The 24,707-nt window shown below is 47.6% G+C and overlaps 1 protein-coding gene and 1 long non-coding RNA gene across 4 annotated transcripts in view; one reads left to right on the top strand and one right to left on the bottom strand.

The window, feature by feature from the left end:
* Positions 1–2,275: 2,275 nt before the first annotated feature.
* LOC106028171 (uncharacterized) lies at positions 2,276–8,086 on the bottom strand. The gene is made up of 2 exons (XR_001201782.2): positions 7,329–8,086; positions 2,276–4,395 (listed from the first exon to the last, which is right to left on the bottom strand). It is a non-coding gene; the product is annotated as an uncharacterized LOC106028171 (long non-coding RNA).
* An 88-nt stretch (positions 8,087–8,174) lies between these two features.
* The window catches only part of Flvcr2 (FLVCR choline and putative heme transporter 2), a 46,988-nt gene continuing 30,455 nt past the window's right edge, over positions 8,175–24,707 (top strand). For 2 of the 3 annotated variants that reach the window (XM_003472318.5, XM_013155301.3), the window contains exon 1: positions 8,177–9,159. In XM_003472318.5, the coding sequence (XP_003472366.2) occupies positions 8,488–9,159 (672 nt within the window). In that variant the 5' untranslated portion in view covers positions 8,177–8,487. Of the gene's footprint in view, positions 9,160–24,707 lie in introns of all 3 variants that reach the window. The other variant, XM_013155302.3, reaches the window with a different exon arrangement.

The raw sequence follows: 24,707 nt of genomic DNA, 5'->3' as shown, positions 1-24,707 counted from the left end.
CCCACATCCGATTTCATTTGCCCCAGCTGCGCCCTCTAGTGGCCCAGAGGTCTACATCTACTACAGCTTCTTGCCATTCCACACTTAACAGCTCCACTGTTAACAACTACTGCAGCACTTCCTGAGCCCCAGATTGATTCCTTATCAGGTGCTATCAACACGGTCAGAGACACTTACAGCCCCATCAGCCATTGCCTGTGCTCTGCCAAGTAACTCAAAGTTCCAGTTCATCTCCACCTGCTGCTTCGTGTCTACCCCAGAGCCCAGGGAGATGCACTGAACCAATCAACCTTGATGTTTCATCAGCCATTTAGCTCCACTGACCTCCTGGATTGGAAGCACCACAACCTGTCCTAGAATGAATGACCTCCTTACATCCCCAGGCAATGATTGACCTCCTTAAAGCTTCTTCCAGGCCTACTTGCCAACATGAGATGACTGTCAACAGCTCCTTCTGACTCCGTTTAGTACTAAAGACTGCTGCTGCATTCTAAAAGAGACCCAAGCCTGGCTAAGATCAAGAGCCCCACCACCATGGCCGATCCTGATGCTTGGTGCACACAGTCCTTTCTTGAGTGCATCCAAACTGGGACTGCAATACAACAGAAGACCATGAGGGCTTAGATAAATACATCACAGAGCTCCTTGCAAGACTCAAGGAAGAAGGCAAAAAGCCAATAAACATGTCCAAAGTAACCAAAGTCACTAAAGAACCCAATGAAAGTCCAGCCAAATTTTATGAGATTCTCACAAGCAACACTCCCAGCTCTTATGGAAATTCCCCGCCTCCACTGTAAGTTTCCTAAGGGCAGGGAAGGACCTCACCCATTTTGCTCACTGCTGGATCCTCAACACCTGCTGCAGGGTCTGGATAATTCTTACCTATCCATCAAAAACTCATCCAAACATCTTTCTGAGAAGCCCCATCTGATCCCTGGCTCTGCCAACCCAGGAACCAGCATGCACTTCTACCATGGCACTGACTGTGCACCCAGAATGATTTGTCCCTGTATCTATCTCACACTACTTTAGGGCTTCCTGGAGGACTTCATCTTTGTTGAACCTCTTTCCCCTATACCTGGAGTGGTGCCTGGCCTGGGGAACATTAAATGGGTGGGTGAATGAATGAGTGACTCTAAATTTGTTGAACCCAGATTTTCTCTCTTAAATGGAGAGCCCAGATGATTTCATCACCTGTCAGTTGTCTTTCTCCAACTGTAAGGCCCCAGCACTGCAGCGCCCTGGCCCACCAGCACCTTGTTTTGGCATCTCTCGAGCCTTTGACTGTTGCCCTGGCAATCAACACATCTAGCTGCACACAGTTCCTCTAGACCATTATGCAAACTGAGCCTCACACTTCAGGGCTTTCTATAGATTATGCAAAAACCAAAAGCCGTTTTTACTATCTCCTTCCTCTTTGACTCATGTGTTTTACTTGGGTCTTTCTCGTATCTGGAGGAAGGCAAAGATTTGTTTTCTAATTACTAAAAGTATTTAAAATCTATAAAGGGTATGAAGAATAACATGGTGAGGAGCACACTCACATACACACAGCTGAGGAAGCAAAGTGGGCCTCCTTTTAAGGAAGGACCAACACCATCTGAGGCCTTTGCAGTTATGTTCCTGCATTTTTAGGGAACAGAGCCTGGCATCCAAAAGTCCAGGCAGAAGGTTTCATCCTGAAATCTCTTCCAAAGAGAGTGGATCCTACCTTTCCCTCAGGCCTGGAAAGGCCTTGGACACAACCATTCCAAAACAAATTTTGACCCAAGCATGATGGTACACACCTATAAGCCCAGGACCAGGAGGCTGAGGCAGGATCACCATGATTCGCAGCCATTCTGTGTTATACAGTGAGTCCCAAGACAGCCTGAGCTATATAGTAGACTCTGTCCCCAAACAACAACAAATCCGATTTAGAGAATCTCTGGACTGGGGCTCCTTTAGTGGGCACAGAATCCAGTGCCCACTGGGTGCAGGAAGTGCCCTCCCAATCATCCCACCTTATGGGCTTCGTGAGAAACAGCAGTGAGGCCCATACTCCTTACAGCAGCAGCCTAGAAAAGATGAAGAAAAACAAAATCCAAAGAGGAAACATGAGCCTCTGGAACCTGTGTTCCACAGCCGCCTCTCTGAGGCCCTCTGGGTGGGGTGGCCCTGTGACATGAATCCGCTCAGTCCATCCGCCCTATTGTTTTTGTGGTCCAGACAGTGAAGTTGGAGCCTGAATATGAATAGGACATGATTCATAAACTTGAAGAATTCACAGGAAGCAGATGACTTGAATAATATAATAAATAATGATGTTAGAGTGTAACCAAAACTGCCATCCAAATGCACTTCCCGGTGAGGAAAAGGCCTGTGGTCCACACTTGGGGCTGCAGCAAGCTTCCTGGAGGAGGTGATATCTGCCCTGCATTGTGAGGTATTGCACCTGCATGGCATGATGGGTTCATAATGCTGCTGGGGGCTGCGGGTGACTCAGTCAGGAGCAAAAAGAGGGAGAAGGTGGTTCTGGGAGATGTGGCCAGAGCAGTGTCATAAAGGCCCTGTGTGTTAAACTGAGGAGTGGGAGCCCTCTGAGGCCAGAGGCAGCCCCTGGAGGACTTGAGTCAGGGGAGTGACCTGGGTAAATCCAGAAAGTCCCATGAAGCAGCACTTGGCAGTGATTCAGAAGGAAGAAGAAGGATGAGGTAGTGGCCGTGTGGGACCAAGTGAGAAGCCACAGGAGTCTGAACCAAGCACAGGGAGGGCTCCAGGAAGTTCCCAGTCTTCAAGTTTCAATGACTGGGAGCTGGCACGGGATTTGTTCACAGATTCCAGAGGAGACCACCTTTTCATGATACTTTGGGTGATGGCACAGATATTGACTTATAAGCGGAAAGGGTAAGACACTGTGGGATCCACAAGTGTTAAAGATATTAGGAGCAAAATTAAAAAAAAAGTCACGGAAAGGTAAAAACAAAAGCAAAACCTAGGGCAACCACACATCCCAGTTTTCTGAGGCAGTGCCCCTGTATGAGGTTGGAGGCCACATTTCACCTGAAGGGAGATGGCCTCTGAATTCCCGGAATGGAGGTCGTGAGTACCCATCTCAGAACCAGCATTATCAAATCCAGAATGGAGATGACCATGTCCCTCAACATCACCCATCAGCCTCGGCAACTTCCTCTCCATTACACTTGACTTAAATTTTAAATAATGATAACTAAGTTAATCCAGTTGAAAGGAGCAAATAGCTGTGTCACAAATATCAGTTGCCTATCTCCCTTTCCTGACTGACCTCCACCCCACACTGATTTTCAACTTGCATCAAATGATTCTTTTGACATTTACTTCTAATGTCTGAATAGCATGAGTATTGTGTAGAATAGTATGAGTATTGGTTTTTTTTTTTTTGTCTTTTTCCTTTTTATCAGTACCAGGGATCGAACTCATGACTGCCTGCTTGCAAGGCAGGCGCTTATGCCACTGAGCTAAATCCCCAGCCCCCGACATGAGTATTATTGATACTTCTAATTTTCTCCATGTCAGGCATTTACAAGCCATAGTCTTTTCAACATGGCAGACCATGGGTCAACTCCCTTTGCCCCACCCACATCTCAGCTATCCACATGTGCCCACTTTCCATTCCCCCCATCCTCCCAATAAAGCTGTATCAACCAAAATAATGACTTTATGATACAAACCTTTGGAGTCTGCATTACTATGATTGTGCCTATGTCACACCTTTCTAATGCTTCCTATTTATTTAGTTCTGTCGTTAGCACCCTTCGTTTTTCCCCGGGTGTGTAAACCTCCTCTTCATATTTTCAGCACAGTTCTGTCCTATGGAATAGATCTTCCCTGAAGTCTTCTGACCAGCTTCAGTCTGCACACATCGCTTCCCGTGCCTGCCACATTGTTCCCTGGCTGCTGGGACTTCCGTCTGGTATGGTGTTTCCCACTGGCACAGCTTTTGTACTGGAGTCCCTATTTACTCTGTCTTGCATCTTACTCTTTCTAGGTTTCTTCCCTCGCTCTGCTGGAGCATACCCTTTAGCAGCTTCCTAAAAGGGATGGTCAGGAGGTGCCTTTTTTTTTTAACTCCGCATGTCTGAAAATGGGCCCTTCCCTTATACTTCTTGATAGTTTAGGTATAGAATTCTAGGCAGGAAATACTTTTCCTTCAGAAGGTATTGTTCCACGGACTTTCAGATTCCAGGTTTGAGAACTCTGATTATATTTGTACCTTTGTTTTCAAAAAACTTTTTATGAATTGAGTTTTTCCCTCCTCTGAAAGCCTGTTGGATCTCCTCTCCGGTGGTGATGTGCAATTAAGTTCAAGTCGGGCTGAGGATTTAGCTCAGCGGCATAAGCACCTTCCTTGCAAGCAGGCGGTCGTGAGTTCGATCCCTGGTACCAACAAAAAAAAAAATTAAGTTCAAATCTATGGACATATATTGAGAACATGTGCTGTATATTTTCTCATTAAGAGCTCCATGCTATACAATATATTTACAAATCTGGAGGAAGTATGAGAAATAAAGCAAAAAGAATGTTGATGAGTATGTGATGTTAAACAAATAAATTATGTATATAAAGCTAGTAAGGGCATCATTACCAATTTCAAGTGTATTTTTTGGAGGAGAACAATCCAAGGTCTCAATTTGGATCATTTCATTGGACATTTAACCTTCTCTTTGCGCTCAACAAGCTTGGTACCTCCCACCAGTGCAGCTCCTGCACCACAGTTTGATTTAGGGCTTGAAGTTGCCATCAGCCACCAGGGGGCAGGCTTTGGCATCATGCTGCCGAGGGCTGAGAACAACACTTCAGTTCTATGCCAGAGGTTTCCAGGGATTCCGTGGGAATAAAACTAAGAACCAGGCCTGCTTTTCAGGGAGAAACCTTTAAACTGTATCAGTCAATTACCTGTAAAGTATAGCTAGAGAAACCTGTAGATAGAAAATACTAATACATATAGCATATAGTTAACTACTCCATAAATGTTTTTTCCCGTGAATGCATTCTATTTCTATATAACATTTACATAATACTGATATAGCTGCCATCCCCTGGTGGGGACCAGCCAAGAGCCAGCACTATCCTAGTTACTGCTAGAGTATCACTGTAATTATTACTTTTTAAAAACAAAGCATATGAATAAATTCTTCCTATTCTTTTTTTTTTTTTTTTTTTTTTTTTTTTGTCTTTTTCATTTTTATCGGTACCAGGGATCAAACTCACGACCGCCTGCTTGCAAGGAAGGTACTTATGCTGCTGAGCTAAATCCCCAGCCCCAATTCTTCCTATTCTTAAAAAAAAAGTGTATACATGTTATCTCGTTTAATTCTCACGGCACCCTTATGAGTAGGTAGGTCCAATCCTCGTTTGATTAGGGAGGTAAGTACCTTGGCCAACATTCCAAAGCTAATAATGGCAGAACCGAACTCCAAATCTGAGTAGACCCAAGCCATTGCTCACAATGGATCTGATCTGTGTCTACAAAAGCAGCTCCAAATATTGCTTCAATCCCAGGATAGGCCCTAGAGATTTGGCATCGGACCAAGTCCTCCTCCAGAAGAGTGGCATGGGAGGGACCCTGTGGAAGGGGAAGCCCTACTCTCTACGGCCTGTTCTGATGCTAACTGGCTGTGAATGTCTGAGGAACTTCCCCAAACCTTTCAGAACCTCAGGTTAGGAATATATTCTGATGCCTCTGGGGAAAAGGCCAGGATGATCTGGGGATGAAATAGAGGTTTAGGAAGGTCTTAAACAGAACAGAGGTTCTGTGCTTTGTGGAGATGAATGAGAACACTGGAGGAATTTCAAGAATATAAAATGTTAATTGTGCAAAAATTCTCAGATGAGCATGAGTTCTTCTTTCAAATGTTCCCCCCTACCTTTTTTTTTTTTTTTTTTTTTGAGACAGGGTCTCGCTTTGTAACAAGCTGACCTTGAACTCACTATGTAACTGAGACTGGCATTGAACTCAGCAATCCTCCTGCCTTAGCCTCCCAAATGCTATGAGTACAGACTTGTGCCACCATATCCCGCTAGGATCTTTAATTATAATGGAATCATTGGCCATGGATGGTGGTGCACACCTGTTATCCTGACACTCCAGAGGCTGAAGCAGGAGGACTGTGGTGAGTTTGACGCCAACCTGGATCACATAGAGTGGTCAAGCACAGCCTGAACTACACAGTAAGAATCTGTCACAAAATTTAAAAATAAAGTCCTATTTCTACCAAAAAGTGGGTACTGGGGCTGGAGATACAGCTCAGTGGCATAAGCACCTGCCTGGCAAGTGCAAGGTTCTAAGTTCCATCCCTGGCACACACACACACACAAAAAAAAAAAAAAAAAAAAAAAACAGGAAAAGGAAAACAAAAAGCAAGTACCTTCAGACACCAGTTGTGACCAAATTTGGCTGCATGTTAGGGTGTAATATGTACTGTTCCTGTCCACCCTTGGAGATTGTTTTGTTTTGTTTTGTATTGTTTTGTTTTAGGCAGGAGCTCACTATGTAGTTCAGGCTGGTCTTGATTGCATAGCGATACTCTTGCCTCAGCTTCCCTAGTGCTAGGTTACTGGTGTTCTGAGATTCTGTTCTGAGTCAAGGCTTGGCATCTGAAATGTTCAGTCCCTCCCCCACCACGAGTCCAATATGTACCCCAAGTTGGGCCCACTACCCTAAAGTGTTAACTTACTCACTAGGGCACTGGAACCCACTGGCCCTCAAACTTGGATGTGCAAACAAAATTATCACCTGGGATCTTGTTAAAATGCAACTTCTCATTCAGGAGGTCTGGGGTGGGCCTGGACTTCTCTTCTAACAAGCTCCCAGAGGATGCTGACGCTGCTGCCTACCAAATGCCGATTAAACAGCTGAATGAACGAGAGTTTGAATGAGTATAGACCAGGAGAAGTGGCTCTTTAGGTCAGTGGGAACCTTAAGTAAGAAGCCTCCTTACTTCTAAGAGCCTCAGTTATCTATACAGTGAGGTCATGAGAATGAGCCTAGTGGTAGAAGCTCAGAATCCACAAGGTTCTGGGTTAAAGCCCCAGGACTGCCCAACCCCCAAAAAGCAAGCACTAGGAACTACATCACAGAATTCTTGTGACACTTCAATGAGGTGCTGCCTTAAACACATGCAGCACAGTGCCACAATGCCAGCCGGCACTCACCTACCATCTGCCAGGCATTTTCCACGTGCTTTTCTGTACTAGCCAGGCTTCCCGCTGTGGAGTAGACACTGCTATGCTATCAGCCCTGCTCTATAAGCTCGGGTGCAGAGGTGGAAGTACCTTGATCTACAGTTACACACCTGGAGGTCGCTTACCTGGAGTTTGGACCCAAGGGACCATTCCTGGCCAGGGCTGAAAGGGATGAGAGCAAACCGCCACCCCTGCTCCGGAGGCCTGGCTTTCACGCCGGGACAGTTGAAGGTGCACCGTCTGCATGTGCTGACAGCGGCAGATGGCAGCCTGGCTCTACGAGGGTGCAAAGACCTCTTCCCAGAACAGGCACAGAGCCAGACCCTCGCGACAGACACACTGCACCGGCCGCTTCTTAGGTTCTCTCCTCACCTCACCGCCCTCGAGTCCCAACCTGGAAGCCAAATGAACCCATCAAGAAATTGCAGCGCCACTTGGAATTCTCCAAGATAAGCCCAGGTCCGCGGGGACAGCGGCCAGATGAGCGAGTGTTCCACATTTCCATTTAACTCAGGGGCGCAACCAGAAGAGAAACCCATAAACCTCTTTACACTGAGAACTCAGCCAGGTTGGGAGCCCGAGCAGAATCGGAACCGCCTCGGATTCTCCAGATCTCTGCGGGGACCCGGGTCCCCGCACGCGCTCCTGGGGCAGCTGCCGTGCCCAGGTCCCGCACCTCGCAGGGGCGCAGGGGATCGCTCTTCGCGGGGAGCCGATGAACCTAAAGGTCGGTGCCGGGCCCGCAGTTAACCTGGCGGTTTCCATGACGCCCAGGGCGTGGGGAGGAATGCACCCCGCAAACTGTGGCGAAACAGCTGCGCGGCCCGGCCGGCCGCGCTCGAGAAGGCGGGGGACACCGGGAGGCGGCCGCGGGCTGGGGAAGCCGGGCGGGACCGGGACGGACCGGGCGGGAGCGGGGTGGGGCGGGGGGCGGGGGCGGGGTGGTCACGTGCGCCCGGGGGCGAGGCCCCGAGCCCGCCCCTGCGGGAGCCGGCCGGTGAAGTAGCGGAGGAAAGGAGCGAAGTTTCTGCAGGACGGGAACTCCCGCCCAAGGCAGGAGCCACCGGGAGCGGGCCGGCCGGCCGGGACATCCGCGGAGGGGGGACCTCGAGGAAGAGTGCCGCAGGGAGCTCCGGCGGCTGCTTTGATGCAGCTTTGGGTCTCGGTTTCCGCTGGGACAGCGTTGCGCTCCGGGTCAAGTGCCCATCGCGCTAGGAGAGCAGCGCAAACCCCTTCATTCCTCCCGAGAGCGTAAGGTCCAGCGCTGCAGGAGCGGCAGGGGCCATGGTGAATGAAGGTCCCAGCCTGGAGAGGTGCGATGACACCTCGGCACAGAGCTTCGACGCGGTCCAGGGGGACCCCAGCGTCTCGGCCCAACCCAGCGTCTCGACCCAACCCAGCGTCTCGGCCCAACCCAGCGTCTCCGCACAACCCAGCAGCTCGGCTTACCCCGGTACCTCGGCCCAACCCAGTGGCTTGGTCCAACACAGTAGCTTGGGTCCAGAGGAGCTGGGCTCCATCAAGGTGAGCAAGCGGCGCTGGGCAGTGGTCCTGGTGTTTAGCTGCTACTCTATGTGCAACGCCTTCCAGTGGATCCAGTATGGCTCTATCAATAACATCTTCATGAACTTCTACGGGGTCAGTTCCTTGGCCATCGACTGGCTGTCCATGTGCTACATGCTCACCTACATCGTTCTGCTGCTACCTGTGGCCTGGCTGCTGGAGAAGTACGGTCTGCGCACCATCGCGCTCACCGGCTCTGCGCTCAACTGCCTGGGGGCCTGGGTGAAGCTGGGCAGCCTGAAGCCCCACCTCTTCCCTGTCACCATGCTGGGCCAGGTCATCTGCTCCGTGGCCCAGGTCTTCATCCTGGGCATGCCCTCTCGCATCGCTTCGGTCTGGTTCGGTGCAAACGAAGTTTCAACAGCCTGCTCCCTAGCCGTCTTTGGCAATCAGGTGGGTCAAGGAGTGGGTGGGTGTCGAAAGGATAAGGGTGTCCTATCCTGCAGGGTGGGACTGAGTGTGTTAGGTCGAAGCCAGCTGGGCCCACCTGTGTGAGAGCTGTGCTAATAACAGTCTTTATGACTACAGCTGGTTTTGTGGCTGCTGCGACCAATAGTGTGGCTGGGTGATTGTGACTGTCAGTGAAATTACAAGACTAGACTGGGGGCCAATAACAAGGGGCCTTTTCCTTCTTCCAGATTCCTCTACCCCTAGAATGCATTCTTCTAAAGTGTGCTCTGCTCTGATGATCTTCATGAGTACTTCTTTTTCTCTGACTGCAGCCCTTGGGCATCAGACTATTCTGCTCTCATAAGGTGTTTTAGGCTGGACCAAGCTGTCTTTCCTGGAATGTCATACCCCCGTGCTTCATGGATTTGCAGGGCAAGGCCTTGTGGTGCTTGGCACTGTTCTTACCTTCTTTTACACACAGTGGGAACAATGCGTTGTGCCAAACTCCTTCTGTGGGGTCTAGCGCCAAGGCCCACAGAATGAAATAGAAACCTGGCTCTGAGTTTCCAAGGAGGCCTCTGGTGGAAGGCATATCTCAATCATTTCTCTTTCCTTCTTTTTGGAAGGAAAGTTGCAGTCTTCCCATCTCCCCTCCAAGAAGATGGACCTTTTCTGAATTTGGTTGCTTTTCCCAAATGTTTGAAGCAAATACTTATGAGTTCGTCTTTAAAATAGAACCACACCCTGATGTGTTTTTAAATCTTGTTTTATTGTTTTTCTTCACTAAACTTGGACTTGGAAAAAAATTAAAAATAAAACAGACCCACAGCTTCGACTCGTGTCTTTCCCACATACGTGGATCTGCTGTGTGTTTAGCAAAATGACCTCTTTCTCAGTGGCCTATTTTCTCATAACTATGCATTTCATTTAGAAAGAGGAATTTCTTTGGGATTTTTTTCACTGGGGATAGAAAGTTTCCAAAATTTCTGTAAAGGCAAATTTCCATTCTGTTCTTCACTACTATCAAAGGAAACTTGAGCTCTGTCTCCTCCAGTTCATGAGTTCTGGCACTTGGTAACAACAAAGAATCAATGAAAGCAAACGGAAAGCCACCTTTAGCTCGTAAAGCAGCAGCAACGACAAAAATCTCTCACCTACCTTGTACCTAATGGGTCTGAATGTTTTGAAAACTGAATTAAGACCTGGAGATGAAACTAGGTGGATCTTTTGTTCAAGACAGTTTAAGAACAGCTGTTAAGATTGACGTCTATCAATCCCCTATCCTTTAAGGTGATGGTAGCACTTACTTGTAATCCTAGCACTTGGTTTGTTTTCTGGGTTTTTCTGGGAGAGATTATAGGTAAAAGCCATCATGCTTGGCTTAACTCCAGCACTTGGAAAGCTGATGCAGGATAATCGTTATGAGTTCGAGGCCAGCCTAGCCTATACAGTGAGTTCAAGGCCAGTCTGAATTATACAGAGAGACCTTGCCTGAGAAAATAAATAAAATAAAGAGACCTTGCCTCAAAAAATAAATAAAATAAAATAAAATTAGCCTGGCAGGGTAGATCTGCAGTATGGAGATTTCTATTTAGTTTGATCTGTTAGATTTAATCCTCTGCCCAGTGCAACATTAAATGAAAAGCCAAGGTTGTTTTTGCTTACTCACGGAGAGGCGAATTTGGTTTTTTTTTTGTTTTTTTTTTGTTTTTTTTATCAGTACTGGGGATCAAACTCATGACCGCCTGCTTGCAAGGTGATTATGCCCCATGAATTTGTTTGTTCCCCTGTGTTTCAACCTTTTGCTCACTCAGCACAGCTGAATGGGGAGAGGATGGATTTTAACAGAACACCCCGCGCTTTCCAGCTTAGTAAAACAATTTCACTGTGCCATTTGTACAGACTAGGAATTGAACTCAGGGCCTTCACACTGAGCTACATTTCAAATCTCTCTTTTTTTTTAATTTTTTACTTTTAAGATAAGTTTTCCCTAAGTTTCTCAGTTGTACGAGCTGGGCTCAAACTTGCAATCTTCCTGCCTCAGCCTCCCAGAGTACTGAGATTACAGGCATGTGCCACCATGCCTGGCTTATATCAGATATTTTGGAAACAATAGTGCGTGGCCACAATGATGAATAACAAAAGTGGTGTCTGTCCAAGACTGAATAGTTGCTGGGCAGACATCTCGGTAGAAATACTTTTTTGTATCGTGTGGGGCAGGCCTTTGTAACGTTGTGGTCTTGCAGAGTCCTTTGTGATAGTTTTTATTAGGCAATCGTGTGTAAGAATCTGTCCTTCACAATCTCCTGGCTCTATTTGCTTTTGTTGTTCAGGTCACTAGGAATGATTCCAGTTTTCATTCTAACTACTTTTATATTTCTTTCAGAGCTCTAATTCAGACTTCATGCTTCTTCTGTATTCTACATTTGTATCAGCCTCTGCTTGAATGAAATCCAACATTCATTCATTCATTTAATAATCATTTGCCTAGCATGTACCTTTTCCCTGGGACTGTATTGTGGCTATAAAGTTTTTATTTTTTTCCAGATACCAGGAGTCAAGCTCACACTTGCCAGGTTGGCGCTGTGCCACTGAGCTGTATCTCTAGCCCTAGGGCTAGGAAGTTAATCTCAGTCTTCACAGAATTTCTCTACCAGATTATAAAGTTGCACCAGGCACCAAGGTTTAAATAACGATAACAACAGATTATAATACACAAAATTTATTTTCAGTTTTCTTTGAAGTTCTTTTTAACATTTTCTTTGCTGAATTGCTGAAGGAAAGGATGAAGGGAGAAGAAAATAATGTTTATTAAATGCCTGTAATGAGCTGAGCATAGTGGTGCATGCCTGTGATCCCAGCACTTGAGAGGCTGAGGCAAGAGGATCCTTGCAAATTTGAGACCAGCCTGGGCTACAAACTGAGCTCAAGGCCAGCCTGAAGTGCATAGTGAGACCCTGTCTCAAAAAGACAAAAAAAAAAAAAAAAAACGTAATGAATACTCATGATTCATTCCACAACCCAAAGATATTTATATAAAAATGATTATAATACTGTAGTATAATTAGAATAAAGTACAAAATATAAAGAAAAAAATCACCTGTAATCAGCAAGATGCTTTTTTCCTCATTATTTGATAATCCTTTCAACATCTCTGGGAAGTGTGTAAAGTTGTCCCCATTATTACATGTAATGAAATTTAGACCCAGGTAAATGGAGCAAGCTTATCCTGAGTCCTGAAGTTACTGAGAGGTCAAATACAGATGTGAACCTAGCACTACCTCCAAAACCCATGTCAATCAGTCAATGTAAAGCAAATGCATGAAAAAAGCCAAGTGTCTGGGGGTGGGACACAGTGGTAGAGTGCTTGCTGAGTATGTTCTAGACTCTGGGTTTGACCTCTAGCTCTTCAAAACTAAATAATAAATACAGCTTGGCACGATGGTACATGCCTGTAATTCCAACACTCAGGAAGGCTGAGGCAGGAGGATTATAGGAGTTTAAGGCCAGCCTGAGCTACATAGTGAGGTGCTGTCTCCAAACTAAGTAATTAGAGTTCTCCAGATCTTGCTTCTTGTGGCTCAAGGCTGTTGGTGATGACAATTTCTAGCAATCTTTTCTTTTCATCTGGGGGCCTAGTCTTCATCTTTTGCAGTTCCTGCTGGAAGGCTGATCTGGCCCCTTGTAACCTAGCACAAGGACATCACATGGTGAAGATAGGGCTTGCGTCTCTGGGAAGAGGCCAGTTATCAGGGTTTACTGGGGCCAAGCACAGCAGACCGCCTCAAATACTATACTTAATCTTAGCCGAAAGGCAGAAACGTGTTTCAAAACTGCAGCGGAGGCTCTTTCTTTCTCTGGGTGAGCTCGGACCAATTGTTCCCAGGTGGTAACAGCTTGGCATTTTAAAGCAACACTTGCAGCATTGTTTCAAGGGAAAATGATCTGTGTGGCCTTTTGAGTGACATGCACACATTGTTACCACACGAGGGTCACAAGGGAGCCTTGTATTGTATATAGTGAGAGCTCAGTGCCCAGGACAAGATAAATGTAGGAGGTAGGAAAGCTCTCAAGGTCAGCTTCAGTCTGCAGCACAGAGTGGGTAGGGAACTCTCCATGGACCCTTCCGCAGCTCACAGCATCGTGCCACCCAGAAATAAAGCAGGAGAGAAACATTTTGCTTTTGGAGCTAAAGAAAATAAAGAAAAAAGAAAATACAGAACCAGCCCTGAAGAAGTCACCACTGCTGTCTAAAGTAGCAGTAGAAATATAGTACCAGCCACGCACATGAGCCATGAATTTTCTAGTAGCCAGATTACAAATGTAAACATTAAAAATGAAAAAAAATGAAGGAAAATTTGTTTTAGGAATATATGATATTTGACACAACATGCCCAAAATATTATTTCAATATGTTATTGATGAAACAAAAATTACTAGTGTGTGCTAGCTTACTATCTTGGCATTGCTGTGTCTATGGGAATTTGCAGATTGCCACCTTTCCTGTTTAGCAAGGCGCGGGCGGTGCTCCAGGGCTAGGTAGACTTGCAGGTCTGGAGCAAGGGTGGTGATTCAGCAGGGGCAGTCAATTTCTGGAAGACCAGGGTGGGCTCCAGGAAAGGGAATGGTGAGCAGGCTGCTCCTGCTGGGCGAGCTGATTGAGTGGTATCACCTAGATCCTGCTGATTGAGTGGTATCACCTAGAACCTGCTGACAGGTTCCCAGACTGACTCAGAAGCCAGAGCTCCGGTGGTGCTGGTCAGCCTGTCTGGTAAAATCCTGGCCACTTGGGTATGCTGACATTCAGGTTTAATCTCTACACTTTGAGTGCCAGAGGCCTTTCAAGGTCCTAGTGAAGTTTGGGGAGGAAAAGCAGTTTATTTTATTGTATCCATTAGTGTCCTTGTCATGGGACCTAAAGTGCCAGGCCCTTGACTGCTTTCTGGCCTCCCATAATGCACTGGAAGGAGAACAGGTGGGGGCTGGGAGACCCAGACAAGACTGATAATGACCAAAATGGAGTACGCCCAGGACCATCTTTCCCAGTGCTCCTGGGGACCCAGCCAGGTCATATAAGGAGTGCGTTGGGATTAGGAAAGGTGAGGGCTGCGTGGTGTGGTCCCAGTGAATTCGAGAGCACATGTGTCTCAAGGCAGCAGTGCTTTGCCTCCCTGAGACTGATACACAGAACATGACCCAGATCTGTGATATCTCGTGAGCAGGTGGAAACAAGCTTAGAGGCTTGAAACTCTGGGAGGAAACCAGTCCAGCACTGTGAAAGTAGCTGCGGATTCTCCTCAGCCTCGGAGCACAGAGAAAATGTGGATACCCTCACGCGTCACATGAGGTTCCTTGACCAATCTTCTAGGGTGGATTTTCAACTGGCTACCAGAGAGGCTAGTTGACTGCCACTTGGTTTGACACTACCCAGAGAGAGCGTGAGCATGTGTGAGAAGGGACTGCCTGGCTGGAGCCATGTTCTGGTCAGGGCTGATGTCCAGGCGGAAGCAGGGGGAGCTTGGGCCACTGGCTTCCTCCAGACTGAGGGAGAGGCTTGAAGATACACTGTGGAAACACTAAGTAAACACCCAGGATCTTGATCCCTTAACAGAATACTGAACAAACAACTAGGAACCGGCTAAGACTCCTTGTTCTGGAGTTTTTATCCAGCTTAATCTTCAGGACTGCTCTCCTTGCTCGCAGGAAGTAGAGGGTAGGGCAGGAGGAAGTTCCTACTTTCTGATCAGTTGATCTTTCCTTAGTAAAGGTCATTGCCACAATCTGAAACTGTCTAGTGGCCTTAACTAGGTCACCTTGTCAGCATAAACTCAGGTGTCTTAGAAAGGGGCTTTTTAGGATCAACACATTTCTGTTACTTAGGAAATTCCAGGGATTTTGGGAGCTCTGCCAGGAATGGATGGGGACAAAGATTATGCTGCAGTTCCACACAGTAGTCAGATTCATGGAGACAGAATACAACCCTGGCTTCTAAGGGCTTGGGGAAGTGAAAAATGAGAAGTGTTGTTTATTAGTTGCAGAGTTTCAGTTTGGAGAGATGGGACATGGAGTTGGATGGAGGTGATGATCACACAGTAATGTGAATGTGCTTAACACTACTAAAGCCTGTAGTTTAAAATGGTTAAAATAATTAGTAATTATTATTATTATTATTGGCACCAGGAATTGAATGCATGACTTCACACTTGCCATGCAGGCACTGTGCCACTGAGCTATATCCCCAGCTTAGTTAAAATATTTAGAAATTTGTTTGGCTTTGTTTTTTTGAAACAGGGACTCACTGTGTAGTTCAGGCTGGATTTGAACTCACTATGCAGCCCAGGCTGGACTGGACCCCAGCAATACTCTTGCCTTGGCCTTCTGACTGCTGGGATTATAGGTGTGTGCCACTGTGCCTGACTACAATATTAAACTTTTCTTTCTTTCTTTCTTTCTTTCTTTCTTTCTTTCTTTCTTTCTTTCTCTTTTTTTTTTCTCTTTCTTTCTTTTTTTTTTTTTTTTTTTGAGACAGGGTCTCTCTAAGCAGTTCAGGCTAGCCTTGAGCTCACTTTGTAGCCCAGGGTGGCCTTAGACTTGTAGCAATCTTCCTGCCTCAGTCTCCTGAGTGCTGGGATTACAGGCATGTGCCACCATGCCGAGCCTACAGTTCGTTATTAGATTAATTTTATTGGTGTACATTGATGTACATAATGATCGCATTCATCATGAGACATTTGTGTCTGTACATAACATATCTTGCATCTTTTTCTCCATTCCTCTCCCCTCCCTTCTGCGCTTCTTCCCCTCATTATTACAAAAGTTTTGTTTCCGTTTTTTTCCTTTCTATTCCCTTTTTTCTTTTCCCTTCCTTCCATCCCCCTCCCTCTCCTTTGTTCTCCTTTGCTTTTGAACGTGTTCTTACTTCTCAGTATGTATCATCCATTTTGGTCCTTATTTATTCTTTTAGTTTCTCACATAAGAGAAGCAATGTATTATTTTTTGTCTTTTTGAGACGGGGTCTCACTATGCAGCTCAGGCTGGCCTTGAGCTCACTTTGTAGCTCAGGCTGGTCTTGAACTTGCAGTGATCCTTCTGCCTCAGCCTCCCAACGGCTGAGATTACAGGTGTGCATCACCACATCCAGCCGCTGCAATATTTAAACATGTGTATTAGATTTATTTTACTTAAGAATATGGTCTCAAGGTGCATCCATATACCTAGAAATGTCTCGAGTTTATCCTTTATAACAGATTATATTCCAAAAACTACATCTTCTTTAACCATTCAGCTGTTGATGGGCATCTGGGCTGTTTCCAAGATTTACCTATTACGAATTGTGCTGCTATAAACATGGGTGTGAATATGTCACTGTGGCATGATACTTTTATTTCTTTTGTGAAGATTACCAAGAAGGGGAGTAGCTGGGTCAAATGGAACCTGTAGTTTTAGTTTTTGGGTTTTTTTTGTGGTCCTGGGGATCAAACTCACTACCTCGTGTTTGCCAAGCAGGCACTTACGCCGTTGAACTAACCCCCCAGCCAGTTTTAGTTTTTTGAGGAATCTCCATAATGATATTCATATTGGTTGTATCAATATAAACATCTACCAGAAAAGCCCTAGCAGCATTTGTCTTTGGTTGATCTCTTGTGAATAGCCATTCTTTCTGGAGTGAGACGGAATCTCAGCATTGCTTTAATTTCCATTTCTTGCAGAAAGTACAATGTTAAACACAAAATTAAAAAGTACAATTTATTTTATTTATTTTGGGTTTTTTAAGACGGGGTCTCACTCTGTAGCTCAGGCTGGCCTTGAACTCATGGTGATCTTCCTGCCTCAGCCTCTCCAGTGCTATAATTAAAGGCATGAGCCACCACAGCTTGGAAAAAGTTTTAAAACTTTTTAATAGTTTTCAAATTCCAACTTTCCTTGTCTCCTTTCTACCTTTTGTTCCTTCTTTCCTCTCTCAGCACCTGCTCATCTTCTCCCTCACCCTTGTGAGCCTTCCCACTCTAAGGAAGGCATTCCCAGGCCGGTACCTGCCACCTTTGGCTCTTGGCAGTTTGTGTATTTCCCTTTCTTATCCTCCTGCGCCTCCTTAAGTGGGAAACTGACCAAAGAGCCAGAAGCTGACTGATATGAGCAGGTTTCTGAGCTTGGCAGGACTTGCATTTGGAGCACAAAGTAACGAGTTTCATCTCCTGAAAGGATTCAGGTGACAGGTCAGCTACCTGGAGCTGGAGAAAAGAACGGCCAGGCCTGGATTTTCTTCTCCACTCACTCAGCATCTTTTTCTTCTGCTGAAGAAGTGCTTATTTTCAGTATGCATCAAACAGAGCACTGCCATTAGCTCTGCTCTGTCCCCAGCTACAAGATCCAAGTCTCGCTGGAAGCAGCACAGGTGTTGGGAGATGCTGTCACGCACCAGGCGGTGCTGAGGGGAGCTGTCTGTGATGAGACTGGGGTCTCCTGCCTGCAGGGCAGGTCACAGTCTCACAAGTCTGAGACTGTCCCGGAGGGAAGGGCACGCAGGCATTTCAGTGTGCACAGCTACTTTTTCTGCCTGGTTCTTGATCTTTTCCCAGCAGTGCTGTTGACAGGATGTCCTTCCCTTTATGTCAACACTCCCAGCCCCCCCCACGTGTCAGCTGCGTGTGGACTGCAGGGCGAAGATGGGCTCCCCATCAGGGATGGTAAAGAACCAAAGGGTCAAGCGAAAGCTGATGTTTCCTCTTTTTCCTATGTTCTCTCTCTCTCCTGACCTCCCAACCCAGCTTAACTCAATCAATCATCTTGATCCCCTAGTTCTGCAATCAGAGGCCTTTTTCTTTGGTGAGTCATGAAGGGGCGGAGGGCAGCCTGCCGGTCTGGGCCACACTGCTGCTGTCTGACCTGCCTGGGCTCAGCCTCTCACCTACACACAGCGCAGGGTTCTGGTGCCCGAGCAGGAGGGAAGAGGGCAAGATAGATAGCAGCAATGGGCTGGATTTCACTTCCTCCCCAACTTTTCTGGGGCTCAGGTTGAATGTCCCAGCCTCATGATGGGCAGGGTTTGCTTTGGCTTCGCTTGCTTTTTTCTCTAGAGAGAAGGGGAGCACAAGCCCCTTTGGGCTCCAGGAGCTTCTGCAGTCCTGCAGGACACTGCTTTATTGCCTTTTCTTCTTTCTCCTGTCCCCTGAAAATTCTGTATTTTGGGGGGCTGGGGATTTAGCTCAGCGGCATAAGCACCTGCCTTGCAAGCAGGCGGTCGTGAGTTTGATCCCCGGTACCGATAAAAAGAGAAAAAAAAAAAGAAAGAAAATTCCGTATTTTGGCATGGCTTTGTTCAAAATGATGGATTAGCACGGCTTCTGGGTTCTAGAGGCAGCAGCCCCCTACATACAGGTCTATTCGCTGTGTCCATCTTTTCTGAAAAAATGTAGAGTAAGGGGCCATGAGTTACGCATGTGAAAACAGCCTGATCCTATGAGCTGTTAGTTCAGGGGTGGTGGCTCATCTTTGAGCAGTCCGGACCTCCTCAGACCTTTGTCCTGAGTGTCCTGTTTGGTGTTGGGTATATTTATGGAGCTGGACATCTGAGCACAGTCATGGAACTGTTCTCTACTGAGGAGCTTGATGAAAACACACGACTCTGTAGTGAATCCAGCCAGCAGCTGAGAAACACACACACACACACACACCACACACACCCTGGGGAGTGAACCCAGGGCCTATGCATGGAGCTAGCCCTTTTTATGATTTTTCATTTTGAGACAATGTCTCACTCAATTTTCAAGGCTGTGCTCAAACTTGTGATCCTCCTGCCTCAGCCTCCTAGAATACCAGAATTACAGGAATGTGCCTCCAAACCTGGCCTAGAATTGTCTCCTGATCTCTTTTCCTGAGGCTACTGAGATCATGGAAATGTAGGTCAGTGCAAATCTCTAAAACTTGGCCCATGACCCTCCAGCATCACAACTGTGTGGGGTGTTCATTAAAATGCAGATTCATCCCAGGAACCCCGAGACTAAGGCAGGAGGATTCCTTGGAGTTTGAGGCCAGCCTGAACTACATAGTATGATCCTGTCTTACAAAGAAAGAAGCCAAGCATGTGGTATACTCCTGTAATCTCAGCACTCAGGAGGCTGAGGCAGGAGGATCACTGCAAGTTTGAGGCCAGCCTGTGCTACAAAGTGACTTCAGGGCAAATCTAAACTGCATAGTGAGACCCTGTCCCAAAAAGACAGAAAGAAAAAAGAAAAAGAAAAAAAAAAGATCCCTAGGCATTAGGGCAGACCCAAGGAATGAGCCTTTCTGGGCTGGAACCCAGAAATCTGTGTTTTTGTCTTCTTCCAAGAGTTTGGATGTGCAAGGATTGATGGCCTGACGTGGAAGCCAAGGAAGCTGGACCCGTTCTGTGGGTGGCCATAGTGGGGTTGTCAGCAGGATGCGTCTTCTTTGGTGTGGCTTCATGTCAGGAAAATAGGGTCACTGGCCTCACAGGGCAGAAGGGCATCATCTGTGTGGGGGACCAAAGGCAGTGGTAGGGAAAGAGGGTGGCGGCCACTGCAGCGTTCTCCCCTCTGCCAGCGTGTGGCTTTCTGTTTTCCTCGTGGGAAGAGAATCCAGGTGTTTTCTGTGAGCATCGTTTAATAACACGCTGGTTGCAGCCTCAGGAAGAGAGGGGCTGGGTAGGGGGAAAGCAGCTGGCCCCAAGCCTCTGCCTCATCTTCCTCACCTTTTATGTACAGCTCCCCCCACTGCTCACTCCTCGTTTCCTCGATTTCTGATGCCTTTGAAGTCCGCGGGGAGCACGGCAGGTGGCTGGGCCCCGCTGCTGAGCTGGGTGGGGGCCTGGAGTCCTGGCCCTCGTTCTGGGGAGCCACTTTCTCTCCTCCGGCCAGGGCAGACATCTCAACTGCGGGCTGCTTTTTTAATTTTTGAAGTCGGGAGGACCTTCCTCGCTGGTGTTAGTTCTCTCAAGGCCATTGTGTGTGGGGGGAAGGATGTTATGTTCTGGGCCGAGGTCACTGGCTGTGGAAGATGATTTAGGGACATCCGGAGGTGCTACCACCCTCTTCCCTCACCAGGCTGCCCTCTGACTCACTCCGCAGAAAGAGGCGCGCATGCATGTGGTTGTGTGTGTGAGTCCCAGAGGCTCCGAAGCCGGGTCACAGAGCAGCAAACGCTCCCTTCACCTGGATCATCTGGAGCCTTAGCCCGGGGTTTTCTGGGTTCTGCAGTTGCCTGGTGCCTTGTCAGAGCTTAGCAAGGTTTCCTGGGAACCAGGCAGGGCTGGGGATGGAACATCAGAGGTCTCAGTGTTGACCTTGACCCTGGTTAACACTGGGACCTTGGTCGGCTGATTAAACCCTGCTGTGAAACAGGACAGCTCTCACATGCAGCTCCCCTGCACCCCTGCACCGCAGCCTCCTGCCCTGCCCTGGCTGAGGTTGGTGGGGGTGGGGAGGGGGCGAGTGTAGTTGCCTTGAGAATGGTGAGACATTGTGTAGATATTGAAAATTGATTTTTGGTGTCTCTTCTTCTTCTTCTTCTTCTTCTTCTTCTTCTTCTTCTTCTTCTTCTTCTGATACTGAGGATTGAACCCAGGGCCTTTGCACTGACCTGTATCTCCAGTCCCTTTTACTTTTTGTTTGTTTGTTTGTTTTTTGTCCTTTTCCTTTTTATCAGTACCGGGGATCGAACTCACAATTGCCTGCTTGCAAGGCAGGTGCTTATGCTGCTGAGCTAAACCCCCAGCCCCCCCACTTTTACTTTTTGATACAAGGTCTCTCTAAATTGACCAGGCTGGATCTGAATGTGTTCTTTCTGCCTCAGTTTCCCAGGTAGCTAGGATTATGAAAGTGTGACCACTGTACCCAGCGTAGTATCATTTATTTGTTGGTTTGGTTTTCTGAGACAGAATCTTGCTATATAGACCAGGCTGGCTTTAAACTTGAAGTGATCCTCCTGTCTCAGCCTCCCAAGTGCCAGATTATAGGCGTGCACCACCATGCCCAGGCTTAGTGTCCTTTCCTGTGCTTAAAAAAAATAAGTACATAAAATACTCTGGACTTGCCCTTGAACAAGAAATAGAAGGGCTTTCCTGTACACATACCTTGTCCTGTCTTGAGAAGTGCACCTTGGATTAAGGGACATTTAGATGCCCGGCACTGGCTTTATAGTCAGCTGGTTGTTCAGAGTAAGCACTGCTCATTCTGGGTGTGGAAGCCTCTCCCAGAGCTTCCGGGTTCCTGGGCATCCCTTTCACCAGTACAGAGAGGAAGTAGTGCTTGATCCTTCCGCACTGAGCTGTTCTGTGGTTCCTGGGGAGCTTGTGGTCCTTCTGCTCCCTGGGAACTCACAGCCGGCTGCAGAAGGGCTTCAGCCAAGAAATGGCGAGCTGCAGCTATTGTGACGCCTCCCTTCCATTCAGGGCATGGTGGAACCAGCACTGCATTGATTTATGTGCCACTCTCAGGATACAGGGGAGAAGGAAGCTTCACTTCAGGCTGAGAGCAGTCTTGGCTTTGCACGTTTCCTCCTTGTCCCTCACAGTTAGCAAAAGGCATCCACATGGCCATCTGTGGATTGGGGCTGGCAGGGTGTGGGTGGCCCGAAGGAAGATGTTAGAGCCTCCGTGGCAGCTTCTCCTTAAAGACCTCTCTGCATACGTCCCCACTCTCCGTTGTCTGCCCTGCGCGTACCTGCTGCGTCCTGAATCCGTGCTCCACGGGAGGGTATGCCCATCCCAGCCAGCCCAGCCAGCTCTTTCCTCTCTTGCTAGCAGCCTGCACAGGCTCTTCACAAGGGCTTCATTCTTACCGAGCCCAGCGCTCAAGCCTGATTTAGGTCATCCTCAACTTGGAGTCTCCTAGACTCCCATGCACGGCCTCCTTTTGAGGGTAAAGTGTCCCCTTGACATAGCTCCCATGGGGCTCTCTGCATAGCGCCCAGCCAGGTCTCCACTGGGATCAGCAGTGACACCTATTCTTTTCTTTCCTCCTGTCCTGCTTGTCCTGGCTTCCCTTCCTGTGTCTACCCAATGCATGACAGATGAGACTGGTGGATACAGGCCTCTGTCCCTTTGTCTTGTCATTTTTTTTGAAACTGGCACCACAGCCTTTATTTATTGAATGAATACTGTGCACATACGATGTGCCAAGAAATCCTAGCATTGGAGAGGGAGCCCTGAATGGGCAGGAGAAGGTCCCTGCTCTTGGAGAGTTCACATTTACGGGAGGAAAGGTCAGACCGTATGCCAGCCGCCCAAGGAATGAGCAGTGGTGAAAATATCAGGTCAGGTAGGAAGGGAGGTGGCTTCAGAGTGCCAGGAGATGTTTTCCTGAAAAGAGGCCCCTGTTCACTCCGTAAATAACATGGTCAGGGCTGATGGTGCTGCTGCTGTCTTTGGGGTGGTGCCAGCTGTGACTGACTGATAGTTTTCTGTTTTTCTTTAAAGTTTCAAATCCATTTTATTTAAAGATAAAAAGAAAGAAAAAAAGAATTAAAAAGCTACAAAAAATTTTCAAAACGTCAATCAGTGGGCAACGTGGCATATATATTTGCATTGTTGGTAGTTTTCTTGGTGTAAGGTTTAGATTTCGCCTTCTTCCTAGTTATTGTCCTGAATCAAGAGGCAGGGGTAGCTAATTTAGGAAATCAGCTTCTTAGAAAAAAGCTACACAGACAGGGTCCACTCTGTTGGTTTCAGGAGATGTACACTCAAGTCAGAGTAACTGGGTCATGTTCATGGTAGCCCAGGAAGCAACAGTGGAGGTTCACCACTGAAAATGGGGATGGGAGAGTTGTCCCCAGGAAGAGCCACTGACTTAGAAGAAAGCCTGGGACGGTTAGTAATACCGACTGTCACATGAAACCGCTTTAGGACTGACCTCGTGCTCCATGACTGCAGAGGAGACGGTTCTTCCCTGTTGGGTTATTTTATCTGTCAAAGGGCAGAGAGGGATATGCTAGGCTTGATGGCACACACCTGTAATTCCAGCACTCAAGAGGCCGAGGCAGGAGGGTCACTGTAAATTTGAGGCCAGCACAGGCTACAGGGTGAGACCCTGTCTAAAAAACAACAAACAAAAAAAAAGGCCCAAGGCAGGAAGTGTCCCAGGGAGTAACAAAACCTCGTGAGCCCAAACTGCATAGGCCCAGAGGGCCTGTCCATTGGCTGTTGAACGTCCGCTTTGAGGATGGGAGTGGTGGAAACTGCCACAGCATTTGAGTGGAGCTTTGCATATTGCAAAACTTGTGGAAAATGTGGAGTGAGCCTTGCATGATGCAACCCTGGCTGGCTGGGTGATTCAGACAGCACACTTTTCCTCTTTCCCAGCTGAGTCATGGAGAAGGTCTGTGAGCCACTGGCTTTGGTTGTCAGCACCGAGCCAGAGGGATCTTTGAGTGTCGAAGGCAACAGGGATTTGTGTTCTAGGAGCTGGAAGGCCATGGCCTTCCTGAAGTCAGCAGCAGCATCTGGGGCGGCATTTCACAAAGGAGGAAACAGCTGTGATTTGCCCAAGGGCACCCAGATTCTGGTGGCCGAACTGCGATTCCAGGGCTTTGGAGGGAGAGAGCCATGGTTTTGAATCTCACCGCAGATGATGTTGCTGACATCAGGAAGTGGTAATGAGGCTTCAAGGAAATGCCACATGAAAGGTCTGCGGCTCGCAGCCTAGCACATAGTAGGTGCTCAGAACATCCTGGTTTGCTCCTCTAGTCTGAAATCACAGTTAGACCAGCGGGAAAGAACACAGACTCCAGTGCAGATGGTCTGAGCTTGAGGCTCAGCATCATCACTTACTTTTAGTGATCTTAGTAAGCAATTCAATTCCCATTTCCTCCACTTTGCAGTAGGAGTTGGGCCAATGCCTGTCACATGGAGGGTACTGTGTCACTATTGGCCCCAGGAATCAAAGGCTACAGGCTCTCCTAGTTTCCGGCTCTCTGCATTTCTCTAATCTCTTTCCTCCCCAGTGACAGAGGCAGCCTGAGGACACAAAGGCAGTCTAAGGCACCAGCCTAATTATGCTTTGAGGACAAACCGTGACTAGGGAGGGGGCTTTGGGGAAGTCTAGAGTTGCCTGGCTGTGTGACCTTGTTTCCTAGAGTCGTAGAGACCCAGGTTTAGCTCTCGAATCTATAAATCCCCTTCATGAGTGATTTTCCCCACATCAATGGGATCATTTTTGTTCTTGGAGGCTTGCCGCTTCCTTAATCTCAAATCAGCCTCTTCAAAGGAAACCAAGGGCTTGGGTTTTGGGGTTTCATAAACAGTCACCTGAGCAGGCTTTGCATTGCTTCACTGCTTACTGCTTGTTCCTTGGAGCTGCCTGGCATTTTGGGTGGCTGGGCTTTGTCCTCGTGATGCAGCTGGGTTCTTCAGTGCGTTGATGCCCCCAGCAGCTGACTTGATGTCCTGCTTCTTTTTAGCGCATCCACAGGCTTAGACTCCCTGCCAGGGCTCCCTGCTGCAAGTGACTTCATCATCCCTTGCAGTTGGGTCCTGGAGCTCTTGTGTGGGCTGGCATGAGCATCCTAGTGACGCTGGCTACTGGGAAGAGCAAGGG

This window comes from Cavia porcellus, unplaced genomic scaffold, assembly GCF_034190915.1.
Source record: "Cavia porcellus strain 051 isolate PalLab524CR breed Dunkin Hartley unplaced genomic scaffold, mCavPor4.1 scaffold_31, whole genome shotgun sequence".
Lineage (NCBI taxonomy): Eukaryota > Metazoa > Chordata > Mammalia > Rodentia > Caviidae > Cavia > Cavia porcellus.
Note: the sequence above shows the minus strand (reverse complement) of the source record. Positions and strands in the feature narration are given on the sequence as shown.